Below are 18094 nucleotides of genomic sequence, written 5' to 3'. Positions count from 1 at the left end.
AAGGAAGGGAAGCAACACACACAAATCCACAGCAAAATGCGCACACACACGGCCAAGAGTCGAGCTCAAAAGACTATCTCAAAGTTCTCACTAGAACGGAGCTCGAATCACTGAGAATGACAAACGAATGCGCAAAGACTGAGTGTGGATGATCAAGAATGCTCTAAGGTTGCTTGGTGTTATCCTCCATGCGCCTAGGGGTCCCTTTTATAGCCCCAAGGCAGCTAGGAGCCGTTGAGAGCAATTCTGGAAGGCTGATCTTGCCTTCTGTCATCGGGCGCACCGGACAGTCCGGTGCACACCGGACACTGTCCGGTGCCCGATCTCCTTCCTAAAATGGCACAGCCGACCGTTGCAGATCTGGGAGCCGTTGGTGCACCGGACATGTCCGGTGCACACCGGACAGTCCGGTGCCCCCTTCTAGCCGTTGGCTTGGCCACGTGTCGCGCGCAGATTCCGCGGCCGACCGTTGGCCCTGCCGACCGTTGGCTCACCGGACAGTCCAGTGCACACCGGACAGTCCGGTGAATTTTAGCCGTACGTCGCTGGTGAATTCCCGAGAGCGGCCAGTTTGCTCGAGCCAGCCTGGCGCACCGGACACTGTCCGGTGCACCACCAGACAGTCCGGTGTGCCAGACAGAGCTGAGTCTTGGCTGTACACAGCCAAGCCTTTTCCACCTCTTTTCTTTTCTTCTTCTTTCTGTTTCTAACACTTAGACAAGTATATTAGTACACAAAACCAATGTACTAAGGCTTAGAAACATACCTTTACTCTTGATTTGCACTTTGTTCATCCATGGGCATAGATTCACATTTAAGCACTTGTGTTGGCACTCAATCACCAAAATACTTAGAAATGGCCCAAGGGCACATTTCCCTTTCAGGGAGCAGGTTCGGAGCAGCGGGAAGAATGTTTTCTTGGCTCCCAATCTATAGTATAAAATGGTGATTAGATTCACTCCACTTCCACTATGAAGTACTTTACTTTTTTGTCGTTTGGCTGTGTGAGAGTGATTCTTGCTGGGAGTGAAGTTGTATGAGCTCTGCCAAACACCCCCTTACATGCTTCGCACGTTACATGTGTTTCGTATGTGGTGCACGACGCATCAAACTGATGGAGGAGAGGAACAGAAGTACGGAGTACAAGGTTCGTACATGATGCACGAAACTATGCTTTAAAGAGGTAGTAATAAAGAAAGATTAGACTATTTAATATTCTTAATTATCATTCAAATATTTAATGTGACATAAATTAAACTTCCGGTGGAACCAAATACCTCTAAAGCCTTATTTGAAATGTAGGATTCTTTTTATCTCTCTATATTTTCTCTACGAAACTAAACTAGTAAATTCTTGCATTCCAAACTATCTATAAACGATAAATTAATCTTTATAAAATTCCTGCACTCCAAACTATCCCTATAAAGTAGAGATGGAAGAATTATCCTTCCTCGGCTAGCGATGTGATACTATATATGAGCATTGTGTTATGTCATTTCGTATTAGGCTTGGGTAGTTCCTCACGACCCATCTGTAGTATAACAGCTTATTGTTAGGCGAGAAACGGGAGAGAGAAACAGACTTACGCACTTGCACAACACACGAAACTAGCGGGAGAGAGAAACAAGCCTACACACTTCGTACGTGACGTACGGACGCACGACACACAAAACTGTTGCACCTCTAAAGCAACAGTTTCGTGCGTCATGCTTTAGGAGCGTTGCGCTGCATCCTAAACTGGTGGGGGAGAGAAACAAGCCTACACAAACTAAACTTAATTATCATCCAAACATTCAATGTGACACAAACCAAAGCACGAAACTGGTTCCACCTCTAGAGCACGAAATTAGGGGGGAGAGAAACAAGCCTACACACCTCGTACGTCCTTTAGGAGCATTGCGTTGCGTCCTGTTATTTTGGGCTTGGGTGGCTCCTCACAACCCGTTTGTGGTAACAGCCTATAATGGCTATCTTCGGCAGATCTCCTATCTCATCACATATGTCAATGCTCTATTTCAAACTTTACTCTATAAACAGTGTCATCTACAGTTTCGTGTCTGCTATTTTATGGTACTCGCTAGAGACAGTCTTAGGCGAGAAGTGGATGAGAGGAATAGACTTACGTGCCTCGCACGTTACGTACGTGGTGCACGAAACTTACAAAGGAGATGGTCCGTACGTGACGCACGAAACTAGTGCTATAAAGAAATAGTAATAAAGAAAGAATATTTAATATTCTTAATTATCATTAATACATAAAGAATATTTAATATTATTAATTATCATTCAAATATTCAATGTGACAAACTAAACTTTAGTCCAGTGTAACCACTAAAGCCTTATTTGAAATGTGGGATTCTTTTTATCTCTCTATGTTTTCTCTACGAAACTAAACTAGTAAATTCTTGCATTGCAAACTATCTCTAAACGTTAAATTAGGCTTTCTTTGGAACAAAGGAAAAATTCCTTAATCCTACGTTTTTTCTATGTTTTAAACTAATTTCTGTAAAATTACTATACCATTCCTATAAAATTCCTACATTCCAAAAGGGCCCTATAATCTTTATAAAATTCCTGCACTCCAAACTATCCCTGTAAACTAGAAATGGAAGAACAATCAAGTAAACATTCAAATCGTACGATCCAATCCGGTGGACACAGGAAACCTGGTCCCGCCATCAGAACCTAAACACAAGTAAATTAAAAAAAAGTAACTATAATCTTAATCTTACGTGAGATAAAGCTAGGGAGAGACGTACAGTCGCTGTCAGAGACGGAATCCCGATAAAAAAACTTATATATATTTTTAAAAAATATAATGTGGGCATTTAAATTGGAGCCCTTGTGCCACCGGAGCGTGGCGACAAGCCGCAACGCGACGTGCTCCTCCCCGGAACAGCGCCACCCAACCACGCGACGACCGCCACCGCCCGACCGACGCCGCCCCGGTTCCGTCCATCACCTTCCCCTCCTCTCCTGCTTCTCCTCCGCATTATTCTCGCGCGCTGCTCGCATCTCTCTCTGCGCCGCGAGAAGAACGCGTCCGCCCAGCTGCGCGCGGAGGTGTGGGCGGCGCTGAGTTACGTGCAGCAGCGCGAGAGAATGGAGGCTGCGGCAGCGGCAGCGGCGGCAGCTCCAGCGCCTGCGGGGGAGAGGGACCCCGAGCACCACCACGGATGTCTGGCCGTCAGGACGTCGCTGCCGCGGTGCGCCATCGGCGCCGGCGGCGGCTCCTCGCTGCCTGGATCTTCCGGTCAGTACGTCGTCTCTCCTGACTAACCCCTCTCCCTTGCGATTCGTCCCCCCTTCGCAATGCGCGATGCCTGCAGTTAGTTCCTCCTCCTCCTCCTCCTCCCGTTCGCGTAATTCATCTGGCAGCTTTCCTGCATTCATGGAATCTTTACTTACTTTTACCGCTGTTTGTTATCGTCTTGGTGTGTTCTTGAAGCGGGCGAATATTCTCTCCTCTGCTGTGGGCCTGTCGCCGTGCTGACGAGCTGTCAATGATATTCCTGTGTTCCTCAGAGTCCATCACTTCTTTTCTTGCACACTCTTTTCAGTTTCAGGAGCTGTTCTAATCCTTGCAGGAGCCGGTCGTCGTCCTTTTCTTTTCTTTCTTTCTTTTTCACGTCTTTTGCTGCTGCGCTCTTGTGGCGTTCTTTTGGGGCAATGTCATTTTTGCGGCGTATTGATGTCACCTAAATGGTAGCAGGACGATGCGATTTTGCATGCGAAAAAAAGTCAGCACCGCATGTGCCTCTCTCCTCAATCCTGTACTTGCGTCGCTTTTGGCACCATTTTAACCGCCTAGGAGAAACGGGATAAACCTAGAGAGGCACTCATCATTGTTCTTGTCCTTTCTCCTTTTCCGTTTTCCAGAGGCTGAAGCATATTCTGGAGGCAAAAAAATGAGATTTGTTTGAAGTTTTTGGCGGCCATTAGTTCATCCGTGTTTCTCCATGGAAGTGTAGGGTATTGCGTATTTCTCCATGTTTGGCAGACTGAGAGACAGCGTTGATCGCATGAGAATATTAAAAAAAACTCGTACCGTTCGGTGTCAGTCTTGCTTGTATTTTTCCTCCTTTTTTTAACAATTTGTATTGTAGCGAACACTGGTATTGTTTCCGTTCTTTTTTAGACTTTTAGCATTTTCAATTGTGCTCCAGGAAATCCAGAAATGCAAGATTCATCCGTTGCCGTCCCGTCCTCTTCCTTTCCCTGCTCATTTTGGCGCCTTTCTGCCTCAACTCAAAGATACACATGACCGACCAAGCCACGCAACCACTAATCCACTATTTCGAGAAAATAATTCTGAACCATCGGCTCAACAGCAAGACAAGCCAGCAGTCGCTTTGCCTTCTGGACATGGCTTTGCTGGGCTCACGCGTCTCTCACCGGTGGGGAGGCATCCGATTTGGTAGGAAATCTGGGAGCTGGTAGATCCACTGGGCAGATTTGTTGGCCAATGAAAAACAGTGGTTGGTGAGAACATGTCATGTAACCTCATGTCAGGGGTAGGATTCAGAAAATATACTTGTTCTGCCTTCATCATCCTATTATGATAGATCCATTCCAGTACAATACTAAGGCCGTCTGCAGCAGTCTACCCAAAGTTTACCTAAAAACACTGTTTTGTACTTTCTACACTATAGTGTTCGCAGAGTGAAGTTTGAATATGAGTATAGAGATGAGTAATTTGTTGGAGATAGCCTAAGAGTCTAAACTAGCACTTAAGATAGCCTATAAAGGGGTGTGCAGTGTCAAATAGCTCTGAAATCCCTGGCCTTGAGGAACTTTTGGCTCTGGGATGCTAGGGCAGCTAGCACTGTGGGCCAAAATTGCAAGTTCTGATATTCCTCATCTTGTCTCAAGCTCACTTTATTTTTGGTTTTTACTTTTAGTACAGCACACATATATATAGATGATTTCAAGTTAGTGACAATATGTACAGCTGGTTTTGCATTTGATATTACGAGAAACACACGTTTCATGTCACTGATTATATATGAGATGTAATGTGACTGTCCCTGTGCAGATGAAACATCATGTGGATCACCGAGATGGATAGGGAGAGGCCTCTCGTGTGTGTGCATCAAGCGGAAAGGCACATATGAAAGGATATGCATGAACCTCACACCAGTGCAGGTAGCAGACTAACAGCTAATTGTTACAATTATTGTGCAGGAGTTTCTATGATGGCAAGTGACAACTCAAAAGGATTTCCAAGGGCTTTTCCTTTAAGCTATTATTAGTTTCTTACAGTCCAATGAGTGTTTGGTGGTCCTGTGTGACTTCAACGTACAATTTGAACTCTGAAGGGTAGACATGGCAAAATAGGTGGTCCTGCTCAAAAAATTGTCTGAAGAATGTCTTTCCATATGCACCAAGATTTTTATTGGCGGGAAATCCTTAATTGTGTATCACATATTAGGTTAAAAGTAGTAAAGCTAATGACTTCAATAGGCAAGTTGCTTAATGAGACTGAAACCACTTGTTATTCTATTCCGAATTGTTGGTAATTTGCAGGAAGAAAGGCTTCAGAGATTGAAGCATCGCATGAAGGTTTACTTTGATCCATCTAGACGAGATCACCAGGTGAGATTTCTGCCATAAGTATGTTAAATGTTTCATTCAATTGGTTAGCTCTGCACTTGCGCTTCTCAATACAATGCGGGAAGTACTGAATTGCATAGAACTTCCTCCAAAAACAATTGTATTGTTTTTCAAGGTTTAAAACAAAGTACTTACCCTTTCTTTGCCACTGTGAATCTTGTGCTTTCCTGTACAAGTACAACTACTTGCATGGGTACTTAAGATTCTATATATGCATGCATCACTTTCAGCTTGAATACTTTAACAACTCTACTTCTGAGAACTGAGATCATTAAATCAGCCTATGTACTTGGCTACATAGTTTTTTGGTATTGAATCATAGATATATGATGGCAATTAGGAACTAAAAAGTTACGCAAAATGTTTAGTACTGCATAATCAGTTGGCATTAGTTTCTATACACGGATAGTTATGTGGTACAACGTAAAAATATAATTATGTAGTACTAAATTGTGAAAAAATTATGCATACATTAGAAATCAGCAAGTACATATTTATATTGCAAAATGTTTACTGCTGACTTCTCAGCTTGGCAGTAGTTTTTCCACATGGTTAGTTATGTCTCTGTTTATTTTGCTATCTCAATCAACTGAACCCTGATACAGCAAATATACTAACAATGACACAGGAAGCCCTGAAAGCTCTTTGGCATGCAACATACCCTGATCAAGAACTTGAAGGTTTGATATCTGAGCAGTGGAAGGACATGGGCTGGCAAGGAAGAGACCCATCAACTGACTTTAGGTACACAATGACCAATCCAAACCAGAATTCCTCAGAGTGCCTTTGGAAGTGCATGCAGCTCTAGTACCAAATCAAGTGACCTTTGATTCTTTTGTGACAGAGGCGCAGGATTCATATCCCTGGAGAATCTTTTGTTCTTTGCCAAGACGTTCTCCGTAAGCAATATGTACTGGCTGTTTCATTATTTGAAAGTGCCGTAGTCTTGCTGGTGAGTAACAATCTTATTTTTACTTCCGCAGGCATCGTTTCAGAGACTTCTAAATAAACAGTGCGGTAACAGAGCCACATGGGAGTACCCATTTGCGGTTGCTGGTGTAAATATTACATTCATGATCATGCAGATGCTAGATCTCCAGTCTAGTAAGCACTGACCCGAACTCTCCAATGTCACCTGGGTATGACTACAAAATGTGATTTTCTGAACTTTGATGTTAATGTTAACAACAGCTAAGCCAAGAACATTTGTGCGAGCCATTTTTATCCAAATGCTCTCAGGTAGGACTGTTATAGTTGATTTTTTTTCTTTATTTTTTGCTCTGGCATGTGAAAGAATGCCATCAGTGTCCAACAACTTGCTCTTGATTTCCTTGACACAGAGGATGAGTGGGCATTTGATCTGCTCTACTGTGTCGCATTTGTTGTGATGGACAAGCAGTGGCTGGACAAGAATGCATCTTACATGGACTTCAATGTACGTTCTGAGAATATGAACATTTCATCCTATGTTTCAACTCAAAGTGCAAATGTTCTACTGATCTCATGCTTGTGGTGCCACTACCAGGAGGTGCTGAAGTCGACACGAGCCCAGCTGGAGAGGGAGCTTATGCTGGACGATGTCATCCGCATCGAAGACATGCCGTCATACAGCCTGCTTTGCTAGTAACCAAAACACCGAATTCGCCGGAGAACAGAACTGAGTTGATGGTTCAACTGTATAGTACCTCCCTTTGTCTGATTTCTGGGAGGATTTTTTTTAGCAACAAAGTAGAGTGATGACGTACTGGTATCATGCTTAATTTGGGCTAATGATGGTGATATGCACATTCTCAGAAGTGTTACAATGTTCTGTACTTGTCTAAGCATTTGTCAGATATCTAATATTGATCATTTGATCCACCCATCATTCTCCTATCTGCATCATCTTTTCTGGGGATTGCCATAAACTTTCATGAGCACAACGGGGAACTAGACCAGCACATTTCCTTGTGGTGGCGATAACTATGGTTGCTCCAGTGACCCATCACCATTAACTGCGCTTGCCCCAGGGATTTTAGAGAGCCTCGCTCCCTTCATCACCTTCCTCAGCTTGTCCACGTCCTGCCACCTACCAGCCTCGGCATACAAGTTGGACAGTACCACATACACTCCATGGTTACTGGGATTTAGTTTCAGCATCTCCACCGCTGCCCGCTCCGCAATCTCAATGACACCGTGGTTCTTGCAGGCCGTCAGGAGTGCTCCCCATATCACGGTGTCCGCCTTGCATGACATCTCCCGTATCATATCCTCCGCTTCCGATAAGAGGCCAGCACGGCCAAGGAGGTCCACCATGCATCCGTAGTGCTGGATTCCTGGAACGATCCCGAAGTCCTTCTCCATGGACCTGAACAGCCGGCGGGCCTCGTCCAGCAGCCCTGGGTGGGAGCACGCCGAGAGTGCCCCGACGAGTGTGGTCGCATTCGGTGGCACACCCTCCCGCTGCATCCGTCTGAAAAAGTCGAGTGCACGCTCACCGTGCCCGAGGTTCGCCAGCCCCGAGATGAGAGGGTTCCATGCAGCCGGCACGCGCCGCTCTGGCAGCCCGTCGAACACTGCCAAGGCCTCCTCAATGGCGCCATTTTTGACGTACATGTCGACCAGCGCCGTGCCGAGGATGGGACCAACTGCCACGCCCCGTGCCACCATTAGGTCGTGCACGTGACGGCCCATCTCGAGCCCGCCCGACGGCGACCGCGCGCACGCAGACAGCACCGAGGCCAGCGCGGCGCCGCAGGGCTCGAAGCCCACGCGGACCATCTGGACGAACGCCGCCATCGCGTCCTCGTGCCTCCCGTTCTGCGCGTACGCGGAGACCATGGTAGTGTACACGGCCGCGTTCCGCTCGGGCACCTCGTCGAACACCCTGCGCGCGGGGCGGAGAAGGCCCGCCACGGAGTAGGCCCGAACGAGGCCATTGGCGACGTAGGCATCGAGGTGGACCCCGTGCCGGACGGCGAGCGCGTGGAGCTGTTCGGTGACGGGGAGAGAGAGCGGAAGGCGCGCGGCGGCCTTCAGGAGGAAGGGGAATGTGTGCCGGCCGGGCACGAGGGCTCCAGTGCCGTGGATGCGGGAGAAGAAGGGGAATGCGGTGGCCGGGTCCGGGGAGGAAGCGAGCACGCGGAGCGTGGTGTTGAACATGAAGGAGTTGGGCGCGCAGGGCAGGGAGGAGAGGAGCGCGAGTGCGGCGGCAGCGGGATCCGGAGAGAGCGCGACGTAGGCGTCCAGGAGCCGGGACGCGGCGAAAGCGTCCTCGGCGAGGCGGCCGGAGACGAGCATGGCGGCGTGCACGCGGGCTAGGGCGCAAGGTGTAGCGCAACGATCGGCGAGGAGTGAGAGGTTCGGGCGGAGGCTGACGCGCGTGCCGATGGCAGCCGCGACGAGCGGCGCCGAAGGCATATTTGGATCGTGTGCCTTCGATGCTCGGTAGATCCGTAGATGGGGAGGTGCCGAGCGGAAAAGGAAGAATGGTAATCAAAAGTCTGTCTAGGTATGTATTTGAGCATCTCTGTCCAACAGCTCCAAAATAGTTTTTTTAAAACTTTATTTTAGAGAAATAGTAGAAAAACCATATTCAATAGCTCTTGTTATGTACTCCTAATTTATTTGGTGCTTCAAACCCATAGCTTAAGCTTCTTGGCACAAATATACACCGAGTTGCCAACGTCTAATCCGGATGGCTTGCGCAGGCGTCGGGGGCACGTATGGGGATTGGGGAGTTCTTCCCCTGTTTTCCAAGGAACAGCGAACAAATCTAGCAAGACTATCAGGAACAGCGAACAAATCCTTTCTTAAAAAAAGTTGGGTTTAAGCATGGATTTATATTACCATCTCCCTGTCAAATAGATAAAAAAAGGGACCATTCTCAAACAACTCCTTAAATATCTCCCAAGCCAAATATTGGACTTGGCTGTAAAGCCTGGAATATAGTCTCTAGGACTCTAGTCATTTAAGAAATAATAAAAGAGTCATTTTGATTATGTGACTTATTATTGAGACATATTTCCTTTTTAGATAAATATCAAATAAACACGTGAACTTATGCATCATGCTACAATTTCTTTGTTTGTGCATCAAACTCAAACTTATATTTAAAACAAATCTAGCTTCAAATTGAAATTTGAGATCTGAGAATATGGGAGCAAAAGAATTAAAGAATGGAAAGAAAAAAATAATACTATTTCAAACCGTAGAAGTATTATTCATATTAGGATTTTATTGGATATTTGGAAGGTTGAAGTTCAAAACAGGAATTTAAATTTAGTTTGAATCCTTGAATTTGAAAATAGAAAAAGACAAGAAAAGAAGAAAACAAAAGAGAAGACAACCGCCTACGAAAAGGGTTGGGGTTTACCTTTCACGCCGCAGACCCAGGGCGCGCGCTGTCCCGGGGGAGGGGCCCGCTAGTCCGTCACCGTCCCTCACAACATCGCGGCACCGACATGTGGGACCAAAGACCAACCACACCGAAGCAACAACGTGCCCCCGCGTCAGTCCTGTGGCTGATATCACCGGACCACTGGTCAGTCACCCATCGCAGGTGAGGCGCGCCCGTGCCAAGTACTGCATGTCGGGCCCACTGCTCAGCCATTCAGTACAGCACCCGTGCCATACTCGCTGCCAAGTGGACCACCGGGCTCTTATGCATCTTTTATCTCGCGGCTTCCCTCTATAACAACCCGCCGCCAATCTCGCCGCCAGCGGGGAGTTAGCTGGCGCCCCAACTGTCTCACCTCGTCCATATATGGAGTCGTGTATCGTCGACCTCCCCCTTCCCCATCCATCTGTGCTAGGAATCCATGCACCACCGGCCATTGCTGAGAGAAACCAAGAGAGGGTGTGGGTGCGGCCCGATTCAAATTAGTGAGCTCGTCGTCGTGTCCTCGGAATCATGCCTAGGTGTTTCACCGTGCCTCGAGGATAGTGTCTGTGGCCTCGCTGCGGTGGATTGGTGACCAAGGGCCTCAGAATTTGTTGTCGGGGCACAAGCTCCACCATGTGTCCGCCGTGCACCGTGGCCGGGAGTCACTGCCACGCTGCCGTCGTCACCTCCTTTTCTTCGCATAGCACCGAACAGGGATCGAATTAGGTTGTCGAGTTGGGAATCAGGGTTGCTTCGGCGAACCTCCGTCGTGCACGTTGGGGGCGGCGCCGCCCTGTTCGTCCGATAGTGTTGCGGGTCCGTGCGCCGTCGGATCCAACGTCGATGGCCCGGATTAGAAGTAGGATACCAGTTCGGGGGGAAGGCATCTGGAGCGTTGATGATAGATCAGGCGAACCACGTCGGTTTGATCAACATAAAATCCGGGTCGTGCATACATTATCTTAGGGTTCCTATTGAAGACCGATTCATTATAATGATAATTTAATCCTGACCGTAGATCCAAGATCCATCGGCTCCAGTGCAAGGATACCCCTTCGTCGATCCCATTTTGTAAAAGAGCCCTACCCTTTTTACATATCAACCCGTCGTCCCCCTCTATGTTGAAAACATAGCAGATATGTCCTGATTTTAACAATCTAAACCCTGAACTATTAGAAAATCCTAGCCACAACCCAGAAGTTAAATAAATTGAGTAAATTAATATAGAAAATGATTTCTAGTATACAAATAATTCTATAATCTTGTTTAATTCATAAGTAATTCATTTTAACTCCTTTTTCATCAATTCCAATTGCATTAAATTCATATGTTTATCATGTAGTAACCTTATTTTTTTATGAAACATATGGCGACAGCCTATCCTGTCAAAGGGACACGAAAGTTTCGTCATCCTATACGAGGTGGTGGTTGAGGCTGGTCACGAGATCAAAAGGGGGGCCGAGCCCACGAATCTTGTGCCTGAGGCGAGGCGTGGCCTCACGAGGGTCCAGTCAGACCCTAATGAGGCGCCATTACCAGAAAGTGGCATTGAACGCTCTTTGTTGAGGGCCTCATCAGAGGGTAAGATTCATGTACTTCCCTCTTCGCTTTCTTGACTTTCCGAATTTCGGCGATCCTCATGGGATTTTTTGTTTCACTAGGAGAGGTGATAGGAGAGCTTTCACACGCGGAAGACTATTTGTAGGCTTTTGACACTAAGCACTCCAGTCTGTGTGCGGCCATTGATCTCAAACTCGATCGTTTTGGGATTTCACAATCAAAGGATTTGTTCGCCCTGACCTCCTTGATGGCGCTCATCGCTAGCCGCATTCGGGAACTAGAGGCTAATGCGTTCTGGCTCGGGGTTCACCACGCACTGGTCACGACTGGGTCTCATCTTGACGACTCGATCAAGCGGGATCGAGAATGCCTCTGTCATGCTAATGGATGGTGAGATAACAATACCCGAAGACCTGGAAGCATCGATTGAACCCTTCGCCTAGCACTGAGTAGAGAGTTGTATTTCACGTTTCCTAATAATAAATAACTAGGATTAATTTTTTTCCAAAGAATTTGTAAGAATGGGAATAAATTAATGATTGATGTTAGGGTTTCATGCGCCTTTTCCTGCTTCGTCCTTGTTAGCATTCGTCCACTTGGGGGTAGGTATCTATGACTTCAGGACCCAAAATTCCACTGGCGTCCATAATTATAGCTTTCGAGGCGTAAGCGTTCATAGTCTTGACCAGCTTCCTTAGTGGCCCCCTCCATTCACGCCACTTGTCCCTTAGGTCCGTTCTAATAAGGATGAGGGTAGGGTCGACCTACATGTCTCCCATCCTTAGGGTCCATTTGCAGGGACTCTAGGTTACGTTGTCCTTGGCCCCCTCCCCGTTGAGGGTTCGGTAGGAGGGAGGCACGATGCAGCAACGCATTTCGTTGGGCACCCTTTCAAAGTAAAATAAGAAGGTTCCAAACGATTAGTTTTGAAAGGCAAGAGTAATGTCGCTGGTTTGTCGGTGGGGGTTCCCGCACATCACTCCGTTGACTCCTCCGTATTTGCCTTGCTCCTCCGGTGTCCTCAGCGTCGTGCCGCCTACCCTGTGAGTTATAGAGAGGAGGCGAGAAAAGGAAAGGAAGAGAGAGAGGTCGATAGAGAGATTGAGTCGGGCCTAGGTTGGGGTCCACCCCCTTTTTCCTATGTCCGACACTAGGAACAATTTTAAATCTCTTTTTATTGACAAACGCTGAGGAAATACAAGCGGGATGTGAACCCGTTCCGACCGGGAACTACGGGGGGGGGGGGGGGGGGGTTCCTTAGGGTCTTGCCTCATGTAGCACCCTAGTTTGCTAGTGTCACCGACAACGCATGTCCTTCTAGGGGGGACATGGGTCGCGAGGATAAGGTGTCCTTCATTTTCCTCATCGTTGGGAGGTCTGTCCTCACTGCTTGTTGGGGAGACAAGGTCCGAGCCTGAGCCTGAGCAAAGGGCATCAAAAATGAGGTATCCACCACCTTCGACTATCCCGACAAACTCCAAGTCATCGGTAGTTGGGAGGTGGCTCTGGGCCACGATCACCCCCGGAGCATGGCACTAGTGAGGTGGAAACGTGTGAGGGCTGCTACTAGAGTCATCATGGCAAGGCAACCTTTCCTCGTCATACCATGTGAAAAGATCCACGTAGGATGAGAAGAAGGCTCGCAGATCGTCATATGACAGGTCAGGGCCCATATGGGTTGCAATGTGTCGCCTTATTTTGTAGGCCTTGGAGGGCAAGGACAATCCCTGCTCTGTACCTTGCCCCTGTAGGGTAAGGTTGAGGCCGCCGAGTGCTTCCACAACGATGTTCGGGTTTTTGGGCGGTGAAGGTCAGGTGGGTGACGCTTGGACCATCTCGTCATCTTTGTCGATGATGAAGTCGAGGCTCCTGAAGCGATCAATCACTCTGAGAGTGAGAACGGCATGGGGGTCACCGCAGGACCACGTCATAGCGTTGAGACTCCTAGGATGAAGGGGTCAGGCTTCCAGGGCCTTGACCCTTTCCCCTTCATCGTAGAAGACGAAGTTAAGGTTCCCAGAGTAGATTGTCGTTTAGAGGAACCGATCGGCGTCGCGGCGGCCATCTGGAGCCTGAAGAGTTCGTCGAGAACGCACAGGACCCCTACCTGGCGCACCAACTGTCGGTGTTTCAAACCTCTGCTCTAACAAGTAAATTTCTATGTGCTGGTTCTATGCTTCGATTGGTGTGCTCGGTGGGTGCAACGTTTATAGTGGTTCGGACAGAACGTCCCTACATCCAGTCTTTGGTGGCTCACGCTACCGACATCTTTGTTACTCGATGCTCGTAATATGGGTTACAAGCAGGTTACAAGCGAGAGAGGGAGGGAAGAAGATCTCTCAAACCTCTTATGCGAGGGTGGGCCTAAAAGACTACTGGTTTGGAGCCTACGCTAAGCCTTGGCTCCGTCCTCTAGGCCTTTAGGTCTCGTTGAGCATGTGTAATTGCCTTCCGTCAAGTGTCCTTAGCTCTATGGTTCTCTGTCTGTTCATCCCTTTCTTTTGTGACCGTCCTCGTCTTTTTACAGGCCAAGGTGGGGGCCAGTCGTCGATGGATTCATTGAGAAGGAGCCACTGTACCATGGTAAAACCAGGTGTTTTACCCTGGTGAAGATGCATTGTGCTCATTATGATGGACGATGTGGACAACATGGGCCCTGGTGCCATCATTATTGTCTATGCGCCACGCCGACCCTGACCTCATAGCCTAGGTCTCAGCGTGGTTCATCGCATTGCGACCCTATAGATGACCGACACACTCAGGCCTAGTCTCTATAGGTCATGAGTGCACCGCAACCCAAGTGGTTTGTAGGTCATGAGTGCGCTGCAGGCCGAGGGATTCGCAGGTCAAGAGTGAGAGGCGGACCGGTCCTCTACTGTGGCTCAGTGTTAGGCATAGCTAATGCAATCAACCACTTACGATGGGTTAGTCTTCAGCCAGACGAGGAATCCACTCGAGTGGCTTTCCTCTGGTTCGCACGACCCCTCTCTAGCTCTTCCATGCAAAACCCCGGGCTCGCTGCCTTTGGGTTTATCCTGAGGCGGACGCTTCTAGGGTAGACGGTTCCCCTTCTCGCCTGTTGGTCAGTGGTCCCCGATAGATGAGAGGTTTTTATCCTATGCACTATCTCTGATTGGTGGACGATGGCGAAAAAAGGCGAAAAGCACCCTGGGCCAAGGCGCCTTCTTCTCCGTGTGCCCCCGCTCCTGTCGCGCATGGTCCCGGTGGTGTGCGTAGTGGACTCGGTGGGCTATCGTCTACTGTTGCCTGTGCGGCCCAAGGATGCTGCTCGCCTGCTCCTTTTGCCTCTTCGGTTTCCTGGACTGGATGGAGTCAGGGCATTTCGCCGCTCGCTCCAACCCTAACCCAGGCATCGCGGATTCTTCTCCCCGCCGCGACCTTTGAAGCTTCGCCCTTCCAGTCCAGGTTAGGGTTTGCGCCCGACTTTGTGGGTTCATATTCTTTCCCTCACTGCGCCGCTTTCCTCTCATGTCTTTGGTCACTCCCTGTCTCCTCTAGATCTGATTTCCATGGAGGTTGGTGCGTAACCTCCTTTCGCCCCCCGGTGCCTGAAGAAGAGTGGCCTCGGTTGGGGTCGGGTTTTGTTCGCAATAGCAAGAATCTTGGCGAGATGGATCCGAAAAACAAGAACATCCCCAATCCCTCCTGGGATCGATGGGGACAGAAAGATTCTGCCCAAGGATCCCAATCTTGGAATCGGAATCACAATCTTAGCTGGAGATTGAAATCGCAGATGGGAAAAGCTGATCCACAAGAGGGATTGATGTCTTCTTCCTCGGGTGATGGCACTCTATCTGGTAATCCCATCCCGTCTCCTACTTCTTTGAAGAAAGAAATTGATCTTGCTCGTCCCGCTTTTTGCCAAAAATGTGGAGTTGAAGGGCATCATGCTAGAAATTGTTTCAATGCTTTATGGTGTGATATTCGTAAGGATACTCATGTTACTGCTAGATGTGTGTTACCAAAGCAAAGTAAACCTAATATGCCCATAGTAGGTATGGCAGCTGATGGTCTGGGTTTTTATATCTCTCACTTTGCTAAACCTATTTCCAAAAAACCAAAGAGGGTTTTCATTGGATTGGTTAAAGTGATTGAGGGTCTGGTGTCTGCTGAGGATCTGGCGAAGGACTTTGGTTTCCATTTTCCTTGGGGTAAAACATGGAAAGCTACCAAATGCCACTCTGGATTTTTAATGCAATTTCCCTCTCAAGAACGGCTTGATGAGATGATGAGTTTTCCTGAACTAAAGATGAAGATGTCTGGTGCTAAAATTGCAGTTGTTCCATGGAGCTCTCGTGCCAAACCTAAATCTAGGTTGCATACGGCCTGGATAGTTGCTGAGAATGTCCCTGAAGAATTACAAAATTACCAATCAATTTGTGAAATTGGTTCCATGATTGGTGTTGTTGAGGAAGTTGATCTTATGTCTTTGGATTCTGAAGATATTGTGAGATTTAAAGTCCACATTAAGAGTGTTGCTATGATCCCGCCAGTTGTTGAAGTAGCTGTGAAACCTTTTTTATATGACATTTACTTTAGAATTGAATCTATCAGTGATGAAGGATAGAACGATGAGACAATTAATTTGGGTAAAAGAGCTTCTGTTGATATCCATGGGATTAATGATCCGATGTTCGACAAATCTGGGAAAAAACCCAGAAATGACGATGAAGTTGGTGGTGATGAAGACCCAATGCCTAAGTTTAAGGTGGGTGATCCTCTTCCCAAGGCAAAGATTCCTTTAAAAAACTGAAGTTTTCATAGATAGTTCTAAGGACAAAACAGATGATGGTTTGAGATTGGAAGATCTTAGTGATGAGAAAGTTGAGTTTGATCCCAATGAAGATGATCTGTTGAGTTCTCAAGAGTTAGAAGAATTTGCTAAAGATATGGAGGAAATGCAGACTGACTTCCAAGCTAAAGTGGGTGAGGTACTTTCGATCCCCTCGACTAAAGATACGAAGCAGGATCTGGTGGTAAAAAAGTCAAGCGAGGTCCAGATATCTACTACTGAAGGTACAAGAAAAAGCTCAAGATTGGAGAAGAACGATGATGTTAGGGTGGCAGACAAGGCTATTTCCAAGGCTGAAGCTAAGGACGCCTTCCTCAACAAAGGTATGTTTAACAATCCCTTCTCTTTACTTAATGCTAGTAATGAGAATTTGTGTGATATTTCTAATAAACTTGGAGTTTGTTTGGGGTCTTCTGAATCCAATGTTATAACTAATCTTGACTTGATAAGAGAGTTAGAAATGTCCAGAAAAATTCTGGCTATTCAATCATGTGGAATTAAAAAAGATGAGGAGCACATTGTTGATGATGTTAATGATGTGGATAGTAGTGTCCATGCTAATTCTGAGAAAGAATTTGAGTATGATCTTTTGGATGTTATGGTCCTGAGAAAAGGGAGAAAAATTAAACATCGAAAGAACCAAAAAAAAGCTTCCCCTAAAATTAGGTATACACCTAATAAAAAAGGGAAGCTGAGAAGGTTTATCTCCCCCCTGACCCCTTCTGATGATAGGCCTCATTTGGAATTGTCAGGGGTTAGGGATTGGTTCTAAGGTCCAGTTTCTGAAAGAACTCATTAAAGATGAGAAAGTTGACTTTATTGGTTTGCAAGAAACTCTAAGAAGTCATTTCAGTGAGTCTTGGTTGACTTCGCTGGCTGGTAATAAACCGTTTGCCTGGTTTTCTGCCCCGCCTAATGGTAGATCTGGTGGATTGTTAGTGGGTTTTAATACTGATGTATTTGATGTGAGAGAAAATGAGATTGGTGAATTTATGATTCGCACCTTGATTTATCGTAGAGAAAAAAATCTCATCTGGAACTTTGTCAATGTATATGGTGCTGCTCAGAAGGAAAATAAATGCAGATTCCTGAGTGAACTCTCGTCTTTTTGCTCGAGAAGTCGTGCCCCTTTGCTTGTGGGTGGTGATTTTAATATTATAAGAAAAACGGAAGAGAAAAACAAGCCTGGAGGGGTTAATAAGTGGAGCTTTCTTTTTAATAGTATCATTGAGCAAAATGGGCTTGTGGAGTTCAACTTGAACAATAGATTGTTCACTTGGTCTAATAATCGGATTGACCCCACTTTTGAAAAGTTGGATCGTTTTTTGGCTAGTCCTGAGTGGGATCTTGCTTATATAATATCATTGTGCGTGCTTTGAATAGATCTTTTTCAGATCATGTTCCTTTATGTATCCAAACGGATGTTATCCCTACTGGCAGTAGAGTTTTCAAGTATGAGTTATGTTGGAAGGATAGGCCTGATTTTCATAAAAAAGTGATAGAAAACCGGTCTATTCGTGTGAAGGCTAAAGGTAGTATTGACATTTGGAAAACGAAAACTAAACATTTGAAACAAATGCTCAAGGGCTGGAATATTAATGTTGAAGGGCATTACAAAAAAATGAAAAAAGAATTGTTGGCAAAAATTGACATCTTTGACAATATTAGTGAAGTGGTTGGTCTTTCAGAAAATGAAAGAATGGAAAAACTTGACCTGGAATTGACTCTCAAAAAAATAGTTGATG

The 18094-nt window shown here is 46.7% G+C and overlaps 2 protein-coding genes across 5 annotated transcripts; one reads left to right on the top strand and one right to left on the bottom strand.

Moving 5' to 3' along the window:
• Nucleotides 1–2832: 2832 nt before the first annotated feature.
• Nucleotides 2833–7473, top strand: LOC100217198 (ELMO/CED-12 family protein). 4 transcript variants are annotated; one of them, XM_008678488.4, is made up of 9 exons: nucleotides 2833–3253; nucleotides 5036–5145; nucleotides 5527–5595; nucleotides 6242–6357; nucleotides 6458–6512; nucleotides 6597–6717; nucleotides 6805–6852; nucleotides 6954–7048; nucleotides 7139–7473. In XM_008678488.4, the coding sequence occupies exons 1-9, from the start codon at nucleotides 3103–3105 to the stop codon at nucleotides 7235–7237; spliced, it is 864 nt and encodes a 287-aa protein (XP_008676710.1). In that variant the 5' UTR covers nucleotides 2833–3102; the 3' UTR covers nucleotides 7238–7473. The 4 variants fall into 4 exon arrangements, with proteins under 4 accessions (XP_008676710.1, NP_001137029.1, XP_008676709.1 ...); XM_008678487.4 differs by lacking the exon at nucleotides 2833–3253 and adding an exon at nucleotides 3981–4417; XM_008678489.4 differs by lacking the exon at nucleotides 2833–3253 and adding an exon at nucleotides 3982–4844.
• LOC103652919 (pentatricopeptide repeat-containing protein At5g06540) lies at nucleotides 6885–9068 on the bottom strand. The gene has a single exon (XM_008679912.2). The coding sequence runs from the start codon at nucleotides 9010–9012 to the stop codon at nucleotides 7576–7578; it is 1437 nt and encodes a 478-aa protein (XP_008678134.1). The 5' UTR covers nucleotides 9013–9068; the 3' UTR covers nucleotides 6885–7575.
• Between the last annotated feature and the right edge of the window lie 9026 nt (nucleotides 9069–18094).

This window comes from Zea mays, chromosome 4 (assembly GCF_902167145.1).
Source record: "Zea mays cultivar B73 chromosome 4, Zm-B73-REFERENCE-NAM-5.0, whole genome shotgun sequence".
NCBI lineage: Eukaryota > Viridiplantae > Streptophyta > Magnoliopsida > Poales > Poaceae > Zea > Zea mays.
Note: the sequence above shows the minus strand (reverse complement) of the source record. Positions and strands in the feature narration are given on the sequence as shown.